We start from the raw sequence: 27,841 nt of genomic DNA, 5'->3' as shown, positions 1-27,841 counted from the left end.
CCAGTGTCAAAAACATAGTCACCATCATGTACAACTACTGTTGACTCATTAAAGTTGTTGTCAAAAGTTGGTATGGACCATTCATTAATATTTTTGTTTAGACATAGTGTGGACCATTCACAACCATCGTGTCTTTTACTTAATAGTGTGAATGTGTCCTGTACCTTGCTGCATTCCTGTATTGATTCTGCTGCTGATACTGACCCTGATAACGGTCGCGTAATCGTTCTGACCTCCTCAACACTGGTTCTTCTAAAAAAACTTTGTCATTATCCTTATTATGCTGTTCTGTATTGTGTCTTTCTAAACTATCATACTCATCTGTAGGGACAGCCATATCAGAATGTGGCTCAATAGCCCGTTTACTGTTTTTAAATTCTTTAACATGTGTGTATGCCCTGTTGTTGGCATAATCATTACTATCCCTATGAAGCTTGTTATTTTTTTATTTCCAACCCCTTATCACTAATGGTTCGGGGGGGTTCTATTGGAGGAGGAACGAATACTGGAAAGACAGGAAGTACCAGACTCGATATTCCGGCTACGAACACTAGGGACGGTAACAAGGATAATTTTTCTTCATTTAAATGCTTTACGGATATCAAGGATTTATTATCAGCACCCAGCTTTTCGGCGGTGGTTAAGTCCAACAACAACGACATGGGGAATTTAAATAAACAGTTATCGGAGTTTGAAAAGGTACTTAAAACTTTTAAGTCGCTGCAGATGGACAATGTTTTTCTTGAAAGGTCTCTGGAGTTAAAGCAGGTGCCAAAGGGGTTACGTATATTTAAGCTTCCTTTTGGTTTTGAGTACAACACAGAACTTTTTAGTGAACTTTTACATTTGTTTGACAGAACTGGCATGGACTTAATGAGACTAATCATTAGAAACAATAATATTAAACTTGGCAAACTGAATGAAATTTTAATAAGTTTGGACAACAGTATACGGAATGACTTGCTTTTTGAATTTAACAAACATCGTTTTGACAACATAGTTAGTGATATGGATAGATTCATTTTAAAGAATTTAAAAACAGTAAATTTCTGATATGGCTGTCCCTACAGATGAGTATGATAGTTTAGAAAGACACAATACAGAACAGCATAATAGACATAATTATAACACAAGAAATATACATGGTAAATCCAATAAGGATAATGACAAAGTTTTTTAGAAGAACTTGTGCTGAGGAGGTCAGAATGATTACGCGACCGTTATCAGTATCAGCAGCAGAATCAATACAGGAATGCAGCAAGGTACAGGACACATTCACACTATTAAGTAAAAGACACGATGGTTGTGAATGGTCCACACTATGTCTAAACAAAAATATTAATGAATGGTCCATACCGGGTTTTGACAACAACTTTAATGAGTCAACAGTAGTTATACATGATGGTGACTATGTTTTTGACACTGGAAATGGTGATAAGTTAAATATTGATGGTAGTATTGCTTATAATACCATCATGGACAAAACTAGTACTCAGCAGAGAGACTGTTGTTCTATAGTAGTTGATGGTGGGTTTACATTATATAACTACACAGATACAGAATTTTGTCTTGACTATATTACACTTCTCAAAAAAGGTTTTACATATGTTCCTAGTTTTAAATTTGACATAGGCAAAATTTTAATTAACTTGAAATTTTTTACAAGATTATTAAATCTTAAAATGTTTTTCGCTAATGATAACAATAATAGAATTGAATCTGACTCTAGTTGTTTTAGATTAAAAAGAACTAGTACTTTCATACCCCCACAGAATCCTATTATTCATTTATTTGAAATGTTATGTGAGGTTCAAATTCGGAGAGTCCTCACAAAATCTATGATGGTGGAAGATAATTTAACCACAGCCGAGAGATTTTGTTTAAGAGAATTGACTTGTACTGACCAATACAGAGCCATGAAACCTGACAAGGATGGGGGGTTGTGGTGATGTCAAAGATAGTTTATTCAAACAAAATGACTAATATGTTAAGTGACAGTGAAACTTATGAGAAGGTGTCTAAATATGAGATGTGTAGGGCCTATACTAAGGTGGATTGGCAATTGTATGAATTTTTAATGGATGGTACGATCAATAAGAATGAATATGAATATTTAATGGTTGAGTTTCCCTATTACTCCTTCCATTTTTGGTATACCCAAAATTCATAAAAGTATTAACAATCCACCTTTTAGACCAATTGTTTCAGCAAAAGGTTCAAAATTGGAAACTTTGGTTCACTATATAGATGTTAATTGTAAAGACACCCTGTCACGTTTGCCACACATCCTCAAGGATTCCTAGCACTGTCTTGAGGTCATTAGAAAACATGCAGCATTTATAAATAAGGATACTATTACGGTCACTATAGATATAGTCAATTTATTTTCAGTTATACCACATGAATTGGGTCTGACAATGTTTGAGGCTAGTTTGTCCAAATTTAGTGGGATGCACGTTGTTAAATGTAAATTAATTATTGAGTTAATGGATATGCTGTTAGCAAACAATTATATTTTTATGGATGGTGAATATTTTAGACAAAGTGCAGGCGTGGCTATGGGTGCCAGATGTGCACCCATATACGCCAATTTAGTGTTGGCCCAATGGGAGACACAAAGTATTTTTACTTTTAGGTACTGGTTTAATATTGTACTTTACTGTAGATTCCTCGATGACATATTAATTTTTTGGAAAGGCAGTAAGGAAAAAAATTTAGAGTTTATATTATTTCTTGATACTACATCTACCTTTCTGACTTTTACACACAAAATTTATGAGAATGATTGTGAATATTTGGATATCTTATTCCATATAAATGAGGATGGCATAGAATCAAATATATTTAGGAAAAAACTTATTCAAATTCCTTCTTACATTATGGTAGTAGCCATCCTCATTTTCAAAAGAGGAATCTGGTTAAAGGCCAGATGGTTAGGTTATCCCGTATTATAAGCAACGATAATAAATTTATTATTGAAATTGATAAACTTATATACATGTTTTTGGACAGCGGATATCCACAAAAATTACTTAGTGGACTGAAAAAAGAAATATTGACTAAAAGGAATCTTGCATATAAACCCATTTTAAAATTTGGACAAGATAATACAGCACTGGGAAAAACTGAAAAAACTATGAACAAAAAGGATGCATTTATATTACTATACAATGAAGTTTCTTACGCAATAGTTAATATATTAAATGAGACATGGGCCAGTGTATTCACTAACAAGACAGAACTTATGAATATTCTAGGCATCTACCCAAAGGTTACTTACAGTAGGGGTAAGAGCTTAAAAGAATATTTGGAGAGTAGTAACAATAGTCAGCTTTATAAAAATTCAAAAATGAGTAAATGTGGTTTTTGTAGGACATGTAAATATATAAATGATGGCCCTTATGTAGCAGTACAAAATTACGGTAGATCTATTAAGTGTCCAGGTTATTGTAATTGTAATACAAAAATGGTGGTATACTTGGCCTCATGTTTATCTTGTCCAGTTTATTATGTGGGAAAAACTATTAGGAAGTTGAGAGACCGTATCATGGAACATAAGAGAGAGATAAAAAATAAAAAAGTGACCAATTCTTTATATACACACAGTATTAAATGCAAAGATTTTAAAAGGTTTATATTTTTTGTTATTGACAGGATTCCTTATAACACAAGTAAAGGAGGTGATGATAATAATTTATTAGAGTTTAAAGAATGCCTGTGGCAGTTAAGACTCAATGCCAGTAACATACCAGGCATCAATGAACAAATTTCGATTTCAAGTATTTTGAAATACAAGTCACATTTTATTTAATGGGAAGTAATTAATTAACATATATATTTTTTATTTTTATTAGTGATTATTATTAAATTACGAAATAATACATTTATACATTGTCTTATTTAAACATATATATTTATTATATTTATTCATATTTAATATATTTATATTTAATATTTTAGATTACGTATATAGTATGTATAAATTGTATTTATTTATATGATACCTGTGTTAAAATACTATTGTACTCCTACATATCACTATTATTTATTAATTAATTTTTAGGTAACAGCAGCTTGACAATTATAGTTAGAATTAGCCTTACCTTTAAACTCTTAATTTTACATCTTTAACATTGTTGGTATGTGCTGACTGTATCAATGGAGGCGTTGCTTAAACAACAAAAAATATGGCAAGTGATTGGCTATGCATGATTAACTTCATTATTTAACAGACGTGCATAGTGAAGTTTTTATTACTCTGAAGATACCCACAGAATTGATGGGTGAAAGTGCTCAGTATCTTTATGTTTCATTCTTGCTCTGTTAATTTTTCGTGTTAATTGTGGAATTTTTATTAAATACAGTCCTGCATGGAACCAGATCCGCCTTGGTTGTTTTACCACCTGTTTGACATGTTGGTAAGGACCAGATCTAGAATGTTTGTTCCTCTTGATGGGGTATGGACAATTTGTTCCAGGGCATTTGAACTCGCAAAGTCAAGGAAAGTACAGTTGTGTACACTTAACATAAATGTAGATGTTCGAGTGTATTTACTGTTGCAGTCATTACATTTGGTTAATCTGCTGGCAGGTTGCTCTCAGTCGGCCTGATTAACAAAGTCTTGGGTCCTGCGTCGGTTGCTGTCCCTTCTTCCATGACGTCAGGTTGTCAGGGGTATAAAACATGCAGCCGATGCCATTACATCAGTTTTTCTTGCCTCAGATGTCAGGTGCCCCCCAAATGGGGAGCAAAATATAAAATATATACATGTGTGTGTGTGTGTGTGTGTGTGTGTGTGTGTGTGTGTGTGTAGAATAAAAAATACCAAAACATATACCTCCAAACAAAAGCAAATACACAAAAAAGACAGCAACAGAAATGAGAGGTATAGTTAGAGAAAAAACAGGGGGCTGGAGGGAGGGTAACCAGGACTGCAACAGTGAATACACTTGAACATCTACATTTATGGTAAGTGTACACAACTGTACTATGTTCTTTTTTTTTTTTTTTTTCCCATAGGTTTGTACTAAGCTAACTGCCCTTGTGAGCCATTTTAAGCCTAGCCAATTATCCCTTGTGAGACTCGAACTCTGCACCTTGTGTTTGTAAGGCAAACACCTTAACCATTAGGCCACCCTCCCAAGCTCTGTTTCACTGTTGCAGTCATTACATTTGGGTAGAATCTCAAAGCTAAGGTTGGGAGGATGGATTTATACAGCATTAGGAGCAGCTATAAGGCCCTGCAAGACAGCAGTGGCAAAGCCTGCTCTGGATTTAGAGAAGAGAGGTAAATGGTAATGTTTGGTGAATGTATGAACTGAGCTCCAGGTAGCAGCTTCTAGAATATCTTTGGTAGGAACCCCTCTAAGAAAGGCTGCAGAGGTAGATGTGGCCCTGGTGGAATGAGATCTGATCTCCTTGGGGACAGGTTTACCATGGTGCATATAGCAGAAACGAATACAATGGCTTATCCATTTGAAAATAGTCTGCTTTGAAATAGCCTTTCCCTCTGCCCCTGCAGCAAATGCCACCAGTAACTGTTCAGATTTTCTTAGAGATTTTGTCCTGCTTAAGTAGAATCTTAGTTGTCTGTGTACATCCAATGAATGCAGAATCCACTCACCTTTGTTCTGTGGATTTGCTGTCCCTTCTTCCATGATGTCAGGTCGTCAGGGGTATAAAACATGCAGCCGATGCCATTACATCAGTTTTTCTTGCCTCAGATGTCAGGTGCCCCCCAAATGGGGAGCAAAATATATACATATATAATGTGTATGTGTGTGTGTGTGTGTGTGTATAGAATAAAAAATACCAAAACAGAAAGTTGGCAGATGAATGGTCTGATTAAGGGCCACACTAGATACCACTTTAGACAAAGGATGGATTGGTCCTGAGAGCCACCCAGTCCGGGTAAAAAATAATAAAAGGCTCCACTGCCATAAGAGCCTGTAGTTCTGAAATCCTTCTAGCTGAAGTGACTGCTAAAAGAAAAGCGGCTTTCCAAGAGAGAAATTTTAGGCCTGCAGTAGCAGCTGGCTCAAAAGGAGGTAGAGTGAGTTTTTCCAAACCAAATTGAGGTCCCATGCAGGAGTTGGTGCTCTCCTGGGAGGTCTTAAATTTTTGGCCCCTCTGAGGTACTGCTTTAGCAGAAGATGAGAAAAGAGGGGAGTCTCTGTGGTGTAATGAGCTGAAATGGCAAAGGCATGGATTTTTATGGAAGAAAAAGATAGGCCCTTGTGAAGCATCTCAGTTAAGTATTGCAAAATCTGAGGAATATTGGGCATTGCTGTGCTTATTTCCAGGCACAGAATCTTTTCCATTTGTCAGCATACGATTGTCTAGTACTAGGCCTTCTAGTCTTCAAAATGACATCCATCACAGGTTTGCTGAGAGATGTAACTGATGAAATTAGTTGATTAGCCATGCTTCAAGATTCAGAGTTTGGAGCTGAGTGTGCAGAATTTGACAGTTCTGCTGAGACAGTAGTTGAGGTGTCTGAGGCAGGTACCACGAAGGAAGGTGGGACAAATTGCACAGGAGCGGGTACCAGTGTTGGTGAGGCCAGTCTGGAGCAATAAGAATAATTTTTGTTTTTTTCTGCCTGACTTTTAGTAAGACCTTGGAAAGCAGAGGCAGAGGGGGAAAGGCATAGACTGGTAGGTTTTTCCAGCTGAAGGATAGAGCATCAACTTTCCAAGCTTTTTTGTGATGAATTCTTGTGCAGAATTTGTCCAACTGATAGTTTTGGAGTGAGGCAAAAAGATCTATGTCCGTGCTCCCCCATTTGCGTGCCAAAATGCTGAAGATTTGTGGATCCAGCTTCCATTTGTGTGGGTCCATAAGATTTCTGCTTAGTTCGTCTGCCAGAGTATTTTGCTTTCCTTTCAGGAATTGAGCATGTAGATGTATCTAATAAGTCAAGGCAGTGTTCCACACTGCCAGGGCTAGTCTGCAAAGGGGGTAGGAATGGGTACCCCCCTGCTTGTTTATGTACCACATGACTGTGGTATTGTCTGTCTTTATCAGTAGTTGTCCTGGATGAAGGTAGTCCTTTGAAGGCAGTCAGAGCATTCTGTATAGCTAGCACCTCTTTATGATTGATATGTAGGTGCATTTGATATGGGCTCCATTGGCCCTGAATGCATCTCCCTGACAGATGGGCCCCCCCCCAAGCATAATCTGATGCGTCTGTAGTTAGGGTTTGTGCGGCAGGGGGTTGAATGAATGACAGTCCCTTGTTTTGGTGGCAGGCCTCTGCCCACCATAGGAACTCTAGCTGTAGGCAAGGAATGATAGGAATCATTGTTTCCAGGCTATGACAATGTTGACTCCATAAACTTTTTAGGTACCACTGAAGTTTCCTCATATGCAGTCTTGCATATGGAATTAGAAGAATGCAGGAGGCCATGACCCCCAAGGCCTGCAGAATTTGTCTTGCAGATAGCTGGGTTTTTGTGGCCACCTGTTTGAAGTAAGTCATCAATTGAATTTGTTTTTCTGGCGTAAGGTAAGTCATCTGGGCAGTTGTATTCAAGCTTGCACCCAGGAATTTAAGTATATGAGAGGGTACCAGTTGTGATTTCTTTTCGTTTATGGTGTACCCTAGACAAGTTAGAAATCTTTTTACAAATGCCAGACTAGAAGAGTGTCCTTGTTTTCTGCCTGAATTAGACAATCGTTCAGGTATGGATAAATCTGAATATTTCTTTGCCTGCAAATGCAATTACTGGTGCCAGGCACTTTGTGAAGACCCTGGGCGCAGTAGATAAGCCAAAGGGCAGTGTAGAGAACTGGTAATGCAAATAGCCTGCTTTGAAGCGGAGGTATCTCCTGCAAGATTCCCTGATTTGGATATGCAGGTAAGCCTCTTTTAAGTCTAGAGTTACCAACCAGGCATCCTTTCCTAGCATAGGTAGTAACAGTTGGAGAGTCAGCATCTTGAATTTTGGAATATCCATTCTAAATACATTTCTGGACAAGTCCTGAATTGGACGCCATGATCGGTCTTTTCTGGGTACCAGGAAAAGTCTTGAATAAAAACCTTGTCCCTTTTCCTTTTCTGGTACTGGCTGAATAGCCCCCATATTCATGAGGGACTTAATGTGTTTTTGGGCCTCTGCCCACTGATTTGGAGGCAGATCTGGCCATCCGTTTGGGATTGGCAACGTTTGGAAATGAAATCTGTATCCCTGGGATACTATATTTAAAACCCATTTGTCCTGGGTAATCAGTTGCCAGTTTCGTGCATGAAGTGCCAGTTTTCCCCCCAAAGGGGTGGTCAAAAGATAAGTGTTTGGTGATTGCAGTGGAAAGTCATTGAGACTGTTTACCGTAGGAAGGTGCCTTGTTACTTCCAGGTTTGGAGGTGGAGGCACTCCACTGCTTTGTTCTATAAGTTCCTTGCGACTGAAACCTGGAGCCTTTGGAATGTCTGGGTTTGACCTGAGCGGCTCTAGTGGGTACTGGAAAGGACCAGTTCTTAGTAGGCCAGTGCCTACTGAATCTGGGTGGCTGCACTTGTAAGAAATCTTTTACAGTTTGCATACATTTAGCTTTACCTTCCATCTTTTTCAAAACTTCTTCAGCCTTATTACCACGAAGGAAGGTGAGACAAATTGCACAGGAGCGGGTACCAGTGTTGGTGAGGCCAGTCTGGATGCTGACTCTCCTCTCCTGTTGTAAAGGAGCATCCAACAATTTTGCTTTAACATGGTCAGGCAGATTTTGCTCCTTGAGCCAAGCATCCCTCCTTATCACAGATCCATTTACAGCAGCCCTGCAACAGGCCTCCAAGGAAGCAAAACCACATTGCAAAGTATGTTTTCCAAATTGTTCAGCTGAACGCAATAAATCCTGCAACTCTTTATTTTCTGCACAGTCAGAAATCAACATCATTTTCTGTTTAAGTAAACCCATGACATGCTGCTTATATTTAAGCATATGAAATTGACAGTTTAAAGCCCTGATTGCCAAGGTTGCAGACGTGTAAACCTTCTTACCCAATCTATCCAGTGCCCTGGAATCTCTATCAGAAGGGGTAGGATTTTTAGCAGTAGAAGCCTTAATGCTCTTGGGAACTTGAGAAATGTTTTCAGGTCAGTAGTAGGGTTTTTAAAGAGGAATTTGTGGGAGTCAGGAACCCTGTAATATCTGTCTGGCTTACTAGAAGCCGGAGGCAGGGAATCCGGAGTCATACTGGCCTCTGAGAAAACATCATCAACAATGTCTAGAACAGGAAGTATAGCCAAAGGCCTACGCTGAGGAATTAGGAAATCCCCAAGTCTCTTTTTAGATTCTGAGAAATCCTGACTCTCCCAGTGAAAGTGTTCCCTTAAGGTATGCAAAGTTTCTCCAAAAGAAAAATCCTCAGGAGGAGAAGCAGAAGGGATGGAATCTTCTGCATCAGAGTCCTCATAAGTGGGAATAGATAACTCCTGATCAGAAGAGGAATCAGAAGAAACAGAAACCTGATCTGAAGATTCATAGTCAGTGCCTTGCCTAGGCCTCTTAGCAGGAGAGGAATGGGTACCCCTGATCAAGGTAATTAAATCCTCAGCCATTTTGATCATTTGCTTTTTAGGCATTGGGACCTGTACATGTGGCCCAAGCGTCAGTTTTTCTGACATAGAAGTAGTTTTTGACCTTAGTTTTGAAGATGGCGTCGGTTTAATATACAAATCTTTAGGCCTGAAAACACCCTCAGAAGCCGGTGCCTGCTCAGCGGCTCCAGACCCATCTAAGGTAGAGACATCCGCAGGTTCAATAATTTAAGTATCTCGAGGCATATCGAACTCTGAATGGGTCTCATTGGAGGCCTGCGAATCAAAAGTAGCGGGTATCAGGGGCTGCGAAAGCGCCTCACTGAGTACTGGCAAACCGGTGACTGGCTTAGGAGAAGCTTCGTTGTCTGTTTTGGACCTCGACGGTCTGTCTGTCTTTTTCTTTGCGTTTTTTTAGGTATTCCGGTAGTCGGATTGCTAACTGACGATATTTCTGGACAGTTAAATCTCGAGCCAAAATATTTAAAAGCAAAAATATGCCGATGTTTAATAGTGCGTTGATTAAATTTAGCACAAAACCGACAGCAAGGCACGTTGTGGTCAGGGCCTAGGCAAGGAATACAGTACAAATGAAAATCCTTATGAGGTATTTGCTTCCCACAAGTAATACAATTATTAACTTTTACTGACATCGGTAAGGAGCAAGAAAAAGTTTCCCCAGCGGTGTACTTAGCTTTTAGTTGAAGACTTCAGTTCTGAAACTCGAAAACGAAAATTTCAGGAGTCGGCCGACCGGCACTTGCGAACTGCTTCTGCTTCGTGCACTGCGTGGCAAGGAAGAATGATGTAATGGCGTCGGCTGCATGTTTTATACCCCTGACGACCTGACGTCATGGAAGAAGGGACAGCAACCGACGCAAGACCCAAGACTTTGTTACTCAGGCCGACTGAAGGCAACCTGCCAGCAGATTACCTGCAACAGTGAAACACGAAGAACATCTTTTGTGCTAGCTAGTTTAGGCTGCCGTACGTTTCCCAGTTGATGGTGGGATAACTGAAATCCCCCATAACCAGTGTGTTCGGTAAAAATTTGGATTGTCCTCAGTTTGGTTAAGTAGGCTTCATGGGTGTCTTGACCCATGGAGAGAGATCTCTAACTGGCTAAGACTTGAATGGAGGTCTTGCCCACCCTAACCTGGACCTGGAGTAACTCCATGGAGTTGTCCAGTCTAACTAAAGGGGAGGTGAATTTATTTCTAATATAGATTGAAACACCACCTCCTCTGGTTTTCAGACGTTCATTCTGTGGTCTAAAAGTCTGGAAGGCATTGTAGCCTTGCAGGGCCAGGGTACTCTGAGGCCTTAAACTTGGTTTCTGTGACTGCACAGACACATACATCTTCTAGTGATAGAAGTGCTTCCAGAAGTACAGTTTTTGGTTTAAGCTCCTAGCATTTAGCAACACGACCCTTATTTTGTTCTGATTGATTAATTTCACATCAGTAATGTTGTTTTCAAGACCTTGCCTAAAAAAGGCATTATGGGGAGGCAAGAGCCTTTGCCAGCAGCCAAAGACCTAGGGGTGCCAGGTGCAAACCGTCTCTGACAAAGCAGCGAGGTTTGTCAGCCATGGATTCCCAGACTTGACAGGAGCTGGATCCCCTAGGAATGATACCAAAAATTGAGCTAATTATTGAAATCAATCATTTTTTGTTTGTATTGTTGCATCTTTCTAGGTGAGGGTAGTATGCTGCTCAAGGGTAGGGATATACCTGCCTGGGACACACACTCGGAGAGCTCAACCACATCTCTCTTCATACAGTCCAGTGAGGTACATCTCAGGTCACTCACACCAACATGAACTATGACAGAATCATAACAGTAGTTGTTGCTGAGAGACCTGAGTGCATGCGTGATTTGACAAATCCAGGCACAGGACAGGCAACTGACCGTGACTTTCGCCTTGACCAACATGGTGAGAAGGACATCTGTCTCTCTCACTATTGAGTCTCCAATGACAAGAAAACTTGGTTTTTGAGTGTTACACCTTACTGGCTTGGTGGGTAAGACACTGGTGTTGCTATGTGTCATGGGTGCTGTGGGTACTGTGTTAGCTGTAGCAGTTTTGTGTTTTGGAAGTGTCTGGTGTTTCGGTAGATTTTTTTGGGAGAACCTCCGCGTATGTGGATTTACATGTTTGATGCTTACTATGTGTATGAGTAGTGGTACTATGGGAACATGTGGTGGTGGCCGAGTTGACAACTTTCTCTGTGTTACTGTTTTGAGTGACAGAGAGCATGGATTCTGGACTCGGTGTAAATATATCTCTGGCACTCTGTACCAGACTGCGATTAGTAGAGGTTTGTCTAACAAATTCAATTAACTTGAACTAGCCAAGAGTATACTTCATCACCCAAAAATGTCCAGCACTGAAGACAGTAATGCTACGGTACTCCCCATCTGGATCTCAAAGGTCTAAGGACACGCATCTTACCCACATCTCTACACCAAACAGTAAACATTGTGAAGCAATGCATTCCTCATATGTACCCAAATGTAGGTATACTCCCCTACAAAACTTAAGAAATCATATATCCAAAATACTTCAATACAAGCCTGATAACTCACATCTTGGATTCTAGACAATGCTTTTGTCACTCTTCTCTGGGCTAAACATTGCTACAACTATTTCCATCTGTCCTCTAGCAGTAGTGTACTTTTGGTCTTCCTACATAAACTAAGCTTCTGGGCTTTCATCGGAAAACACAGTAACTTAGTCATGTCTAGCGATACTTACCCAGAAATCTGCTATCTAGTGGAAATACCCTTCACAGACTCTATTGTACCCATTACCTGAATGAAGTTTTTAAGATTATCACTGCTACTTAGTAAAACTAAACTATAACTCTGGAATATATCTAGAATCTATCTTATTTTTTTTTTTGTCTTTATATAGTAATGTTTGTATGTATGTGTGTGTGTGTGTGTGTGTGTGTGTGTGTGTGTGTGTGTGTGTGTGTGTGTGTGTGTGTGTGTGTGTGAGACATTTAAAATTTGCCGTATTGTACTATACTGTATGACATCTTGTAATATTTAACTGTTGAGCTTTTCTCCCTAGGCCTCTGCTGAAAACGTGTCTGTCTGGCCCAGTCAGACTATACAGGTAAATAAATGCTAATAAACAAATTTTGTTTATGACTGATAAACTGCTCACACCATATCAGTTTAAGGACTTGGACACCATAAAACATTAATGAGTACGCTCATGATGCGCTATGCTGGCCAGGTATGTTAGTAAAACCAGCAAGGGGTTTAAAATGTGCTGTGTGCAGTGGTTATCAAAACAATAATGCAAGAGAAATTACATCTTATTTAGCTCTCAGAGGACTTCATAACAAGACTGTAACATATTTGATTTATTATGATGGGAGCATTTGTCTTTGTTGACTATTACTTGAAAGTTGCATTAGCTGCAAGTTAAAAAATACTACAAAAGTACAAGCACTGAAAGCTATATTCTCAATGTATGGTATTCCAGACATGGTTGTATCACAAAGATCCACTGTTTACAAATATGGCAGTAGACAGACTTTCAGAGCAAAAGGAATTTCAACATATCAATACAGAAAGGCAGTGTAAACTGTTTAAGACCTCAAAAAAATTACAAAACATTAACACTGACCATTATGAGGACTGCCACTTTAATGGCATATAGAAACAGCCCGCTGAAAGGTGCTTGTCTACTGCCAGTCCAGTTACTTATAATGCCACAGGACTAATCATGCTTCTTACCTATCATTAAAAGGAAGGATTTTTAAATAAACATATTTGCTGAGTCATAAAAATTTAAGTTCAACTTTGAAACAGACTAACAACATTAGTTAATTTTACTACAGCTGAGTATCAGTCTTTATTAAAGGAGGAAGATAAACTGAGAAATTCAGATTTCTATGCTTAACACCACAAATAAGATGTACTTTAAATGCATTCTTTTTATTGACAACATACAGACACAAAGTGCAAACTTCTACCTTGCTGACTGTGGAGGCATCTTGTAAGGAGGTTTGCTATCAGGTAAATGCTGGGAATGGGACCCTGTAGGCTGTCCAGCAAAGTGCGGCTGTCTGACATTTGTTTGTTGTAGACGTGGAGGTAGTGTTGTTGGATTTCTTAATGGCTTATTTGGACCCTTTTGGCTCTTAAAATCAGAATCTATAGAAGAAAAAAACATTCATTAAAATTCTTCATAACACAGTATTTTGTGGAGACTGAATAAAAATGAAATATGTCCTCTCACCAGCTATCTCCTGATAACCATAAGCAGCTCAATTACAGCAAAACAAAAGCAGTACCATATAGTACTCCAAGAGAAAGCACTCTAATTATTCCTACATCAAGCAATCAAAGCACTGTGAAGTACTGTCATCTCAGGTGCTCACCACTGAGAGTAGATCTTGGATACTTGTATTAATAATAATAATGTACATGCACTATCCTGTCAAGATAACACTTTTTCCAAGTCATCAGATACCACGGTGTGAGAGATGAAATCTGTGTCCCTCCAGCCATTGGGGGTATTATCAAGCTTCCTCCCTCTCTTCTTCCAGTGTCAGCCCACAGCTCAGATGAATCTCCAGTCAAAACAGCCATAAGTAATGCAATTTCTGTGGTGTCACCGTGTGAGCTTGGAGGTAGCTGTTAGCTGACTCGAAAACAGTATGAGGATGGCCCAGAGGTTCCCATCCATCAGATGCAACCTACATAGACAAAGCAATTAAAATAGAAAAAAGCTTACAGATGCATAGGAGGATGGAAGAAGTAACCACACTGCAATAAGGGACTTAGGCATTTAACTTTTTATGAAGTACCTCAAAGTATGCAAAAACACTCTTATTTGTTCCCTGACACAGGGAATCACATAGGAAGCTGAATGCAATGGTTAATGGCTAGTTCTGACATGCTACCTTTTTGGAATGATGTACAATAAAGACCTACAACTCCAAAAGACTTCCAGTAGAAGTAATAGCAAAGAGAAGAATATTCCAGGACAAGATTCAACTCTGCTTCTTCTGTTGTGTCAAACATGGGAGATTGTCACAAAAAAAAATTCAAACATAAGGTCCCAAAGACAGGAAAAGGAATGTGATGTTCTTCTGAATAAGAACTGCTGTCAGCTGTTTTAGAACACAGAAACAGATTCAGTTTATCACATCAGATGGTCTAAGTGAGGAACCCTTCTTAATGGGTGACAATGAGAATAAGTAGCATACCGCTATATAGCAACTCAAATTACAAAGAACTACAACTACAACCAAGGAAAGTACCACAATCTGATTAAATGATGTAATAAGAATGAAATCAGTGGTCAAGTGAGTGATTTGAATCCCAAGCAGTAAATCTGTCAGAGTGGAAGGAGCCAAGAGGCAGCCAAACGGCAAAAGAATCAGAAGGCTAAGTTCATAAGTGTGATTCCTAGAGTTATGATCGATACAATAACACTACTGAAGGTGTGATCTGAGGAACAAGGAGCCACATCATAAATGTCTGGAATGGACACAGTAACACAGCCAGAGAAGAGGCCTTTGACAGTATTTTTCAAGGTTGCTGTTGGAAGAGGTATTGAAGAAGTTATTTGTGGATACTTTACTTTTCTTCCAATGTTTTTGACCAAAGAAACAGGAAGGTGATGGACTGAAACTAGGAAGTTCCTGCTCATGTGCCCTTTAATGTAGTGGGGTTACGTGACTTGTTTGAGAGGGAAACATCATAGGATTCTTGTTTCACCTATTTACAAGGGCTGATGTTGGGTATGATACAGTACACTAGTTGCTATATTGAGAAATTCAAGTGGGAGTTTATCATCAGATGGTGAGCATTGTTTGTGTGTGTGAAGTATTTTTATACAAGAATTAGAGACTGTTTTTAAGATGAAAGGTGCTGTTGTAGTGGGAGGGGTGTGTGTGGGGGTATGGATATTATGTAAGGGCAGTTATGTTGTCCATAAAGTAGGTATTAACATGGTTACCAATTGGAAGTGGGAGGAGGTTATGTGATGGATTTTAATTGCTTTTTGGACCTGGACAGATTACATTTTTGAAGGAAGTCCAGCAATTTTTGGGATTAAGTCTATGGTAGTTCTGAAGATTACTGCAATTTTTCTTGCCTTTGCTTACCTTTTTGTGAGCTTTCAAGGTTCTTTAAACTCCTGCAGAAGTTTTGCTGTTTTGTTAATTAATTTTTTCCAGGCCTTGCGTTTGTTATGCATATGATTTCTAGTATTGTTAAATAGCCAGAAGACATGGTTTGTTTTAACTCCTTCTTCTAAGCAGTGCTAAACTATTTAGAGTATTTAAGAATACTGTATTGGCTGATTCATCCAGAGACAGGATTTTATATTAGACCAGCTGATAGACTGTAGGGCTGATTTGAAGGTGTTCAGCTGAAATCTGTGAAATTATAGGTCCATTTGTACTTGTGTTTAATATGATGGGTGATTAATCTGTAAGTGTACGTGGGAAGGTGGTCACTAAGGGTTCCTGAGATGGTATACTTGAAGGGTTAGAAATCATATCCAGTCTAGGGTGGAGCATTTGTCGTCCACTGTATTTTAACTAGCTGATGAGATTATTGGCTGTATAAGGCCACACAAGTTAACACTGGAAATGGTAAAAAGCTGGAGGAAGTGTTTTGCCAATCAATATTTACGTCTACCAAAAGGATTTCTTTTTCATTAGGAATAGTATTGGATATCCAATGTAGGATATCTTCCACAGTCTTTACACCGTTTCCAAGGGGATACAGAGAGCAATGACACAAATTTATTTTTAATATTTAATTTGAGGTATGAAATGAGTATTTTGGCAATTTGGGAATACCACTGTGGTAAGGATTTATTTTGTAGAAGCAGGACCACAAGATGGCTATACCCACAGCTTTTTTAAGGAGTCGGTCTGTTCTTCCAATTTTATATCCGGGGTAGTGTCTTTTATGTTGGGCTTTAGTAGCGGTCAGAATATTAGGCTAACCATGCAAAGTGTTCTGTGATTCTGTTACATACACTATGGATACTTAATGAGTTTATGTTTAGTTTTTGTTCTGGGGTGAAGAAGTAGCTGTTGCACTACTGGGATGGGAGGTAATTTGCTAACTGTGTTATGGTGATTGACAGAACCTACGAGATATTTTATGAGAGCGCAGGTAAGATAGGGGTGTTCTTCTTGAAGTTCTTCTTTCAGCTTCTCCCAGTTAGGGGTCGCCACAGCGGATGCCGAGGTGCCAGCTTGATGCCCAACCTTCAACGAAGGCACGCCCATTCTACGCATGTCTTTTGAATACCACTCAACCACGGGGAGGACATGTAGACTCCACACAAAAGGCGCTCCAGCAGAGAATCGAATGGGAGAACCTGTTGCTGTGAGGCGACAATGCTACCGCTGCACCACATCAGTGTTCTTTTTGAAGTAATTTTTACATTTTCATTTAGATTTGGATGCGTCTGATGGTACTCAAGAATTTTATACTGTAGTACAGATTCTCAGAGTCTTTGAAGAGGTATGGTGCAATTAAAGTTGGAAATAGCAGCCTTGGTTAGTTTTATGGTTGTTGGCTGGTGACCTGATTCTAGGTGTGGCTGTGGAATGGTAGTCTGTAAGGTGGATATAGTTCTAATTATATTTCTCACTCTCCTATGTTGACATCTATGCAACACAGACAAAATGATGGAGTAGGTATATAACTGAGTGAAATAATAATGGCATTTAGAACTAGAGGCTAGATGAATGACAGAATAGTCAAAGGAAGTTGTGTAAAGGTGGTAGGGTGGGACTATAAGTGCAGTACGTCTAAGAAGAGTATGTATAAATGTGTTCTGGTGGAGAGAAATGAGGACAGACAACTGGTAGGCAAAGAAGGATTTGCTAAACAGAGGAGTGTGTAACATTAGTAAAGGTATCGGCAGGGTTGTGTGTTTGTCAGGTTGGAGGGGAAAGTAGAATGTGTAGCGTGGGAAGTGATGGTAGAGTGGCTAAAGGAGGGAGGAGAGTTGATTGGTAGAGTATAGAAGGGAAGGATGAGATGAATGGCTGTTTTAAGTAAAAGAATATATGGGATTGTCAGGTGGGTTACAATGGTGTTTTGCGTTTAATAAAAAAGGAAGAAGGGTGTGTGGCAATTGTGGTTAGGGTAGGGAAACAGACACCTGAGAGGAACAAGAATGAATGGAGTGGGTACAAACTCAGAAACATAAAATGTCTGCCAGATTCAGTTTAGAGTCGCTGCCTACATGCTGCTGGTAAGTCTGTGCTATTACACAGGAAGTACTGACTTTCTAGGTTTCAATATGAGATAAATGAGTGATGGTGTGTACAAAAAAAGCCCCAGAAAGATGAACACCAGAGTATCAAAGGCAAGGACAGAAAGCATTCAGCAGACATTACAGTGTTAAAGACAGGACAAAGGCAGGAGCAATAAAGAGAAGGGTAAAGACAATCCCAAGTAGAATAAAAAAGGACGGAGACTAAGATAAAGACAGAGTTGACCAGTAAGACAGTCATGGAAGGAAAAATGTAAAAGGTGTCAACAGAACAACCACCTTTCCAGAGAAAACAATAGGCAGAAAACCAAGTTCAAGAGGTAAAAGCCAGGCAAAGAGGGAGTGAGAGAAGGGGCCAGTCTGAAATATGGCAGTAGAAGAGAAAGAAACTAACAAATAGGAGATACTATTACTGTGTAAAATTGTGAGAGAAGAAAGCAACATATACAGAGAGAGTTGATAATATAGAAGCGAGAGAAAGGTCCAGAAGGTAGGGAGGGAAAAAGCAAAGAAACATCTTTTCCACTTGACAGGGAGTTCACAAAAGTAAAACTAAACAGCATACTAGATGGCAACCATTTGAAAAGCTGGGATGCATTAGAGTGAGTCCCAAAAAGTGGAGACTGAATAGCCGAAAGACCAGGCTTGTACATACCAAGTTCGAGATGCTACTTCTCGGAATATTCCCTTTTCTCTGAGGTATGGCAATCTCAGAGTTGGTATACAAGTTTAGGGTATGGGGGTGGGGCTTGCGCCCCCAAAGAAATTTAAGAAAAGAGATTTTTGAGATTCACTCTTGTCCGGGTACTCCGTCCTTTTCTTTGGCACTCTGCATTCAGAGTGCCAACATTTCAATACAGAGTCATGCTAGATCCTTGCAACTGACACCCAGACAGATAATTCTTGTCCCAGAGTTTGCAGAATCTATCGGGGTACAAAATGTTCAAAGAAGAAGAGGTCATCAAGTATTGTGTTGTCTAATACTTGCAACAATAAGATTCCAAAGCTTGGGGGGATGCTCCTCAGATTTTTTAAAAATATGAGCACCCAGATAGATAATTCTGGTATACGGGTCCACAGGGTCTATCAGCCTGCAAAATGTTTACTGAGGGAAGAGGTCCATAAGTATTGTGTAGCTCACTATTGCAGCAGTAGCATGGGGGATCATCAGATGTTTAAAATCCTTACTGACCTTGTTAGAAGTAGAAAAGGAGAATGAAGAGAGAGAGGCACCAGAATACTGGACACGTGGGACAGAATTCATACAATCAGACACTATGATGTTAAAAGCAGGACAAATGGTAGAAGCGATATGGCAAACTCACAAAGTCTCCTTCAGGAACCATTCACCCTGCCTGTCCATGGCAAAGATAAACAAACTCCTGATCTCCCTCAATGCAGCTGTTCTAAACAGGTAGTAAATGACTACTCTGCAGAGATCAAACCAGCTTAACAAAGCTTCTCCAATGTCAGAAGTTTCTGAGAAACACACAGGCTGGTGTAAGGACAACTCAAAGTAAACTCTAAGGCCACCGTACGCAGAGCTGTGGGTTTGTGTGAAACCACAAGAACTACTTTGACTGCCCTCCTGCACAAAAGGGACTGAATGTGCTCAAGAGGGACTTGGTGTCCAGCAGTGGGGAAATGATGAAGTGATCAGCTCCAGGTGGTGTCCTTGCTCAGGGAGCTGGAGAGCCAACTGTAAAAGATGTTGGTTCATCAGACTAATGCAAGGAAGGCACACCTGGTCTAACCACCACCTACTGCTGAATCTGCAGGTGATAATCCCACAAGCACTTAAAGCTGCTGGTGGAAGGCAGATGGAGTGGTTCCAGTAATGTTGGGTTGCCTGTCCTCAGGGAAAATTTCCAGTTTGATGACCAGGGATGTCCACGCCCGTTTTCAGTGGAGGCCCGGGGAGAAAAGCTCTGTGTTACAAAGTTTAGATACAGATACAATATAGAAAAGAAGAACAGTTTACAATTATGTTTCATGCTAGAGAGCTGGTGTAATTTCTTGGGTACACTTTACCTTTAGATACAGACACTATTATTAATTAACAATTTATAGTTGCATTTCATGTTAGAGAGCAGGTGTAAATTCTTAGGTACAGGGTACAAATTTGATATTTACACATTGCACATATGTGTGGTAAGCCTATAGATCTATAGATCACAGCTAGAGAGGCTAGTAATCATAGCTGGAGAGGAGTTTAGAGGTGGAGAGAGAATTATAAGACTAGGTGGGGAGAATGCAGTTGCATTTTCTGTTAGAGTAAAGGTAGGAATGTAACTGAGATTTAAAGTTTTCAAAGTTTGCACAGGTCCTTAGAGAGGAAGGAAGAGAATTCCATTTTTTTGCTAAGGAAAAGGATAGCAGGAGTGACCAGCAGGGCAACTGGGTTTTCGGACACAGATTAGGTTTTGGTGAGTAGATCTGAGAGTTCTCTGAGGGGTGTAGGGGAGAAGGATGTTGCATAGAGCAAGGCACTTAGAGGGATGAAAGATTAGACTGTGGTAATCTGAAGATAGTCTAGATGGTTGGGGAGTTCAAGCCAGTGTAACAAATTAAGGGCTATACAGTGATGGGAGGAGTATTTGGCTTTGGTGACTAATTTAGATATCTTATTATAACAGACTTCCAATTTTGAAGTGAGTGTGGCAGATAAGTTAGTTAATAGAGGAGCGCCATACATTAGTGAGGGGAGTAGATAGGTGGTGGCAAGTATTTGTCTGGTGGAAGGAGAGAGAAACTGGATGTAAAGCATACCAAGTTTTATATGGGTTTTCTTAATGTTTTGCTGAATGTGAGTGTCGAATTTCAGGTGTTCATCAATAGTGACCTCAAGTAGTTTGGCAAAGGGAACAACCTATATATTGGAGTTGTTTTGGCTAATGATTTGGAATAAGTTTTTATCAAGAGGGGAAGCTTTTGAGGGAGAGAATAATAGTATTTTGGATTTATTGGCATTTAGTGAGAGGTGATTCTGAAGCATCCAATTTTCAGTGGTGGAGAAAGCAGCTTGGGTCAGTGTCTGAAGCTCTATGAGGTTGGTGGCACTGCAGATTAATGTGGAATCGTCTGCACATTGTACAATTTTGGTATTGGGTATGGCTTTGTGGAAATTGTTAATAAAGATGTTTAACAGCATTGGATCGAGTATGGATCCCTGGGGTGGGAAGGAAGGTTGAGGTGCCTGTCCCCCATTTTACAGCTTGAGATCTATTGGAGAGGTAGCTAGAGAACCAGGATAAGGTATTCTGGGAGAGATTAAGGTCGGGGAGATGGTATCGAATGCCTTGGACAGATCTAGAAGAACAGCAGAAACTATTTTTCCAGAGTCCCGGGCAAGATTTCTTGTCTCTAGGAAGGAGAGAAGTGCAGTGGTTGTACTATGGCCTGGACGGAAACCGTGTTGGGTTGGACTGATTAGTTGGTTATTGGCTAAGAATGGCATGAGCTGAATGTGAATGCATTTTTCTAGTAGTTTGGAAACTGGGGAGAGGATGGCTACGGGGCAGAAGTTGGAGATCTTACTGTTTTTGCCTCCTTTATGGAGTGGTAGAATGAAGGCAGTGCGCCATAGTTTGGGAACATAAGATTCTAGCATGGATCTATTGATCAGGATGCTAATGGGAAGAGCGCTACCATCTGCGGCTATTTTTAGGAAGTAGGATGGGATATTGTCAGGGGCACTGGAGCAAGGTTTTAATTTGGAGAGTAATTTTTTATATAGGATGTTGAGATGGGTTTAAGGTTGATTATAGGCGGAGGGTGTTAAAGGTGATAGTGACGAAAGGGTGGATTGAGGGGAGGGGTTATTGTTAGGGAAGGTTTTGGTCAGTTCAGCTATGGAGTTAGTGAAGGAGGAGTTGAATAGAGAAGCTATTTCAGGGACAGATTTGCTGGTGTCAGGGCAGGGGTTGCTTTTGGTACCTGGGTTGAGAAGAGAATTAATGGAGTACCAGAACTGTTTGGGGCTTTTAGATTGGAGTTTAATATAGTAGGACTTTTTGTCTCTGATGATTTGTTTTTTTAGCAAGGTTGCAGAGTTGTTTATATTTAAGAAAAGTTTCAGGCTGCTTGTTTTGATGGTATGTTTTCCAGGATTTGTCTCTTTGTAGCATACGTTTTTTGGTATCTTTGGTTAGCCAAGGGGCAAATTTGGTTTTTACTCTTTTTGTTCTTGGTGGCGCTAGGGAGTTGAGGATATTTAAGAAGGAGGAGTTGAAAAAATTCTATGGCATTATCTAGTGGAAGGGTTTTTAGTGGGTTCCAATTTGTTTGTTTCAGCGAGTTAGAGAAGGTAGTTGGGTCAAAGTTTGTGAGGTTACGTGTGTGGATGACTTGGTGTAGGTGAGGAGAGGAGTGGGTAGCTCGGTAGATAAATGCTGGCAAGTGGTCTCCTACAGAGTCAGGTGTGATGCCAGAGTTTAAGATTTTATTGGGATGGGAAGTTTGGATCCAGTCTAGTGTGGTACCTGGGGAGTTTGTTTTATTGGGCCTGGTGATGGAGTTAGTAATTTGTGTATAGTTAAATAGACTGATGGATATGGTGGGATTGGGGTTATTGATTTTATTCCAATCGATGTTTACGTCTCCAAGTATATAGGTCTCATGCTTAATCTTGGTCGAGGTCCAGAGGAGTATGTCCTCCACAGTAGTGGTGTTGTTACCAGGGGAGATATAGAGAGCAATAATACAAATGCTTTTGTGGTTATTTACTTTTAGCAGGCCTGTTACTAGTTCTGCATTATTGAATGTGGGGATAGGATTAGGGTATGGAGTGATGGATAGTAGGTTAGAGTAGATTAAGGCTACCCCACCACCTTTTCTGTTCGGGCAGTCGTGTCTGAGGGATTGGAATCCAGGAGGAAGGATTTCAGAGTCACTAATGTGAGGTTTCAGCCATGTTTCTGAAATGGTTACAATGTCAGGTTGGTTGTAGTTCAACCAGGTATGGAATTGGGTTACTTTATTTCTTAAACTTTGTGTATTAATGGTGAAGAATTTGAGGTATTTATGGTTAGCTTTATAGTATGACATGGGGAGATTAGCAGTACAGTTTGGTCCAGGATTTGGATGCATGTCTCCAGCTAAGCAGAGGTAGTTGAGGAAGGGTAGTAGTATTTTTGATTTGGTGTTTAGTAGTTGTTGGAAGTAAAGTATTAGCTTAGGAGTGTAGTACTGAGTTGAAGGGGGAAATAATTTTATTCTGAAGTAGTGGAGTGGGTTGAGTGGAGTGGGTTGGGTTGAACTAGTGAAGCGGACATGTTGTGGAAGTGTGTTTTTGAGTGATAAGAAAGGAAGTTGGGAGTGGGAGGATAGGATAGGAAGGGTGTTAAAAGCAGGACAAATGGTAGAAGCGATACGGCAAACTCACAAAGTCTCCTTCAAGAGCCACTTCCTAGCCTGATGGGGCTGGGACTAGGCCAGAAACTGGCCTGACGGATGTGCACACTTTTGATTACCTTTCCCAAAAGGTCTATGCAGTGGTTACACCTGGGGTCCAAATGTCATGTACAGTAAACTCTCTGTTAACTGGAACTCAAGCAACCAGAAAAAAAAGACGAAGAAATACAGCACAATTTCCATGTGTTGCACTTTCTGTGCCCCCCCCCCCCCCCGCAGAAACGTATCTTACGTTTTTAGAGTTTTAGAATTTTAAAAAGGAAGATAGGAATAAATTCCCTCTCTCCCCAAGCTAAGAACAAGTCAAGCCAAACAAATAGTATAGGATACAGTATTAGTCAGGCCTATTTTTGATAGTAACTCTCAAGCAACCAGAAACAAGAAGTTATGTACTCACCATAATGTTCGATGTATGTAGTCCATCTCGCCTTACATTCTTACTCGTGGATTCAGAGCTGAACCTTGGTTCCGACTCGGCCATACTCTAGCTCAAAGTCTTCAATTGGCTCGTGGCCAAGAGGTATCCCATCATGCAACAGGTATATTCCCCAGGTCTTGTTTGCTGCAAGCTCACACATGTACACACTGAGAAGAAGAACCCCAACAGAAAGGGCTACTGACACCTAGAGACAATACCTCCAGGTCCTCCAGGAGAGGGAAAGAGGAAGGGTTAGTAAGAATGTAAGGCAAGATGGACTACATACATCGAACGTTATGGTGAGTACATAACTTCTTGATGTTAAGTAGTCCAAGCTCGCCTTCATTCTTACCTGTGGGACAGCATCCCTAGCACCTTGACCTTGGGTGGCTCAGTGAAAAATACTCTTGAGCACCATAGAACCAAAGGAAGATCTGCCTCTAGAGACCAGATCTAATTTGTAGTGACTAATAAAGGTATGAGGCGAAGCCCATGTTGCTGGAGCACAAATATCATTCATAGACATCCTAGCCTGAAATGCAGTTGAGATAGCCACAGATCGTGTAGAATGAGCCTTCACTTTAAAGGGTAATTCTCTGCCATTGGAAGCATAAATAAAAGAGATGCGATCGGAGATTCAGCGAGACAAGGTTACCTTAGAAACAGGAACCCCAAGTCTAGAGTCTGAAAACGAGACAAACATTTGATCTGATTTCCTGAAATCTTTTGTCCTATGTAAACAGAAACGCAATTGTCTATGAACATCTAGCTGATGAAACTTAAATTCTGCCCTGTTGGAGAATTCAGGAAAAAGCACAGGCAACTCAATGGATTGGTTGATACTAACAACAGAGGCAACCTTTGGAACAAAGGAAGGGTTGGTTCTTAAGGAGACCCTATCTTTATGAAACACCAAATAAGGTGGCCTAATCGATAACAAAGTTCAGAGACCCGCCTAGCTGAAGTCATGGCTACCAAGAATACTGTCTTTCATGACAAGAATTTACTGTTACACATAGCTGTGGGCTCAAAGGGAGTTGAGGTGAGCTTCTGTAGTACAAAACTGAGGTCCCATGGCATCACTGGATCAAAGACTGGAGGTCGGAGTAACAATGTCCCTTTCAGAAAAGCCCTACAAAGCCTATGAGCCATAAGGTTGGGCTCATTAGCAATGTGAAAGGTAGAAATCGCTGCCAATTGCACTTTAATGGTTGCTGCATCTAACCCCTAACTAAACAGTTGAGAAAGAAATTCCAATATTGCCGAAATAGGCGCTGTATAAGGATCAATATGTCTCTCACGGGCCCAAATAGAAAATCTCTTCCACTTACTGGAATAAATCTTCCTGGTAGAAGGCTTGTGGAAAGATGATAGAATATGAACCACTTCCGGGGAAAAATCATGAAGCCTGACTAAGGACGGAACTGGAGCAGCCAAGCTGTCAACATGAGGGTCTGGATGGAGGGATGGAACTGTCCTGACATATGAGTCAGCAAATCTGGAGTTGGGTCCAGAATCCAGGGCTTGTCCATTAGATAGGGTTGAAGGAAGGGAAACCAAATCTGACAAGGCCAGTGTGGGGCAATGAGGATAATTTTGCTTCCCAAAGACTGTGCTTTCTGAATGACCTTTGATATCAGAGGTAATGGTGGAAAAGCATAGAGAAGACCGGAGGGCCAATCGTGAGCCAGAGTGTCCCTGGGTGTCTCCCCCTCCGGGGGGATAAGGGTGAAATAGTTGCTGTATTTGGCAATGAGGGGGCTGGCAAATAGATCGCAACAAGGCTGACCCCATCTGTGGAATATCTCTTCCGCAACATAATTGTTCAGGGGCTCTGCTCAGCCTGTTGGCAATCACGTTGGACTTCCCCCGGTATATGCGTTGCAACTAGAAAGCGTTGGGAAGACACTGCCCACTGCCAAACTCAAAGTGCCTCTCTGCAAAGGGAGCATGATTTGGTTCCTCCCTGTTTGTTCAGGTACCATACCATTGACATGTTATCTGAGTGGACTGCAATTGTCCCTAGAGGGAGAAAGCTCTGAAGTGCTTGCAATGCTAATAGCACTGCTCTCATCTCCAAGACATTGATATGCAAATGGGTCTCGTGATCCTGCCACGTGCCCTGGACAGTCCTGCCAAAATAATGCCCCCCCACCTGATCTGGGTGGCATCCATGGTCACTGTGGCAACTGGAGGAGATAGGACAAAAGGCTTGCCCACATTGAGATTGCTGGCCTAAAGCCACCAGTGTAGATCCTGCTTGCATGTGTCCGTAATCAGAATAGAATGGGAGAGTGGAAAATGCTGTAGTGACCATTGGGCGAAAAGCAGCCACAGAAGAACCCTCATGTGTAGTCTGGCAAGGGGGACTAGCATGATCGTGGCAGCCATGGTCCCTAACAACTTAAGGACCACGTTTGCCTTGACCTTCCTCAATGGTAGTAAGGCGTAGACCTGCTGTTGCAGAGCCTGAATGATCTCTTCTGGTAAGAAGGCCCTCATGAGCACCATATCTAGTTTGGCGCCGATAAAAGTAACATGCTGTGAGGGCAACAAGGCAGATTTTTCCCAATTTAGAGTAATTCCTAATCTCTGGCACAGTGAAATGGTAGTGTCCCTGGTCTGTAACAGTAGATGCCTGGTGGTGGCAGAAAGGAGCTAGTCGTCCAGGTACGGAAACACTTGGAATCCCTGACGTCTCAAGTAAGCCGTTACCCCCTGCCATGCATTTGAACACCTTGGGGGCTGTGGTGAGACCAAAGGGCAGAGTGCGAAAATGAAAATGACTGGCTCCCAGCAGCAAGCGTAGATGACTTCTCGATGCCCTATCCATCTTGATATGGTAGTAAGCATCTTTGAGGTCGATGGAGCACATCCACACAACTTTCCCTTACAGAGGGAGTATTGACTGCAAGGTGACCATGCGGAACTTGGACTTTTGTACATGAAGGTTCAATCGGCGGAGATCCAAAATGGGTCTCAGGTCCCCTGTTTTTTCGGCACCAAAAAGAATCTGGAGTAAGTCCCTAATCCTACTTGGTCTGCAGGGGCAGGCTGGATGGCTCCCTTTGAAAGCAACGTTTTTATTTCTAAAGTTGTGGAATCCCTGTGAATGAGTGGAACGTCTGGGATTCTCTTGGTTGGCGGGGGAGGAGAAGAGAAGGGAATATGATAACCTCTGGAAATTATCTTTAATACCCACTTGTCTTGGGTGACGTCTTGCCAGGCTTCTGGGTATAAAGAAATGCGACCCCCGACCAGCTCCAGAGATGCACAGTCGGGTCTCCCTTCAGGAGCGCTGGTAGGGAGAACCACAAAAGGAATCACAGACCCCCTGGTTACGCAGGCCTCCTCTGAATCTAGGGCGGTATCTACCTGAATTTCCACCCCCTCCCCTGCCTCCTGAGGGGGAATCACTTTGTGCGTCCTGAAAAAACTCTGCGACTTTCTGAACCACATTTTCCCACCCTTCTGGGCCTTGGGGTAAGATCTATAAGGCATGGAAAAACGGACTCCCATGGCAGAATGGTTTTTTCCTTCTTGTTCGCACCTAGTGAGAGTGTCCTTCACCTTGGTTCCGAACAACAATGAACCATCAAAGGGGGCATTGGTGAACGTAGATTTGAAGGCCTCCAGAAATTCCACAAGCACATCCAGGAGTGTCTCCTAAGAGAGACTTCAGAACCCGCTGTCCTACTCGCTCCATCGGCTGCATACGAGATTATGGAGGAGTTGGTAAGGGAATTTAGGGTAGACATCTGTGCATTGACCTTCTGTACCATGGCATCAGAAATGTTACCCTGTAGAGAATCTCCTAGCTCTTTTAGGAGATCTCTCTGGATCTTTGTAAAATGTGTCAAGTAGTTCAGCGACCGCAGTGTAAAGGCCGCTGAGGTAAACACACTCTTCCCATACGTGTCCACAGCCCAGGACTCCTTGTTAGGCGGATGGACGGTAGACGAAGTTTCAGCAAGTTCCGTCTTGGTGGCCGCTGACACCACCATGGCATCTACTGGAACGCCTTTAGTTAGATATTTCTTGTCAGAGGGGGCAGACAAAAACTTATTGGGTCTCCTAGGGAAAGGTTCCACAGTGTCAGGAGTTTCCCACACCTTTCGACAGACAAGATCTAGTAGCTCATCAAAAGGGGGAGAAACCCAAGAGGCAGACGGGTTGAGACCCAAAAGCCTTCAGGAACAC

General features: G+C 41.1%; 1 protein-coding gene across 2 annotated transcripts in view; it reads right to left on the bottom strand.

Moving 5' to 3' along the window:
• OTUD4 (OTU deubiquitinase 4) overlaps positions 1 to 27,841 on the bottom strand; it is a 2,240,995-nt gene that overhangs the window by 604,173 nt on the left and 1,608,981 nt on the right. For both annotated transcript variants that reach the window (XM_044062226.1, XM_044062227.1), the window contains one exon: positions 13,532 to 13,712. In XM_044062226.1, the coding sequence (XP_043918161.1) occupies positions 13,532 to 13,712 (181 nt within the window). The remainder of the gene's footprint in view (positions 1 to 13,531; positions 13,713 to 27,841) is intronic.

This window comes from Protopterus annectens, chromosome 2.part1 (genome assembly GCF_019279795.1).
Source record: "Protopterus annectens isolate FY-2018-M chromosome 2.part1, PAN1.0, whole genome shotgun sequence".
Lineage (NCBI taxonomy): Eukaryota > Metazoa > Chordata > Ceratodontiformes > Protopteridae > Protopterus > Protopterus annectens.
Note: the sequence above shows the minus strand (reverse complement) of the source record. Positions and strands in the feature narration are given on the sequence as shown.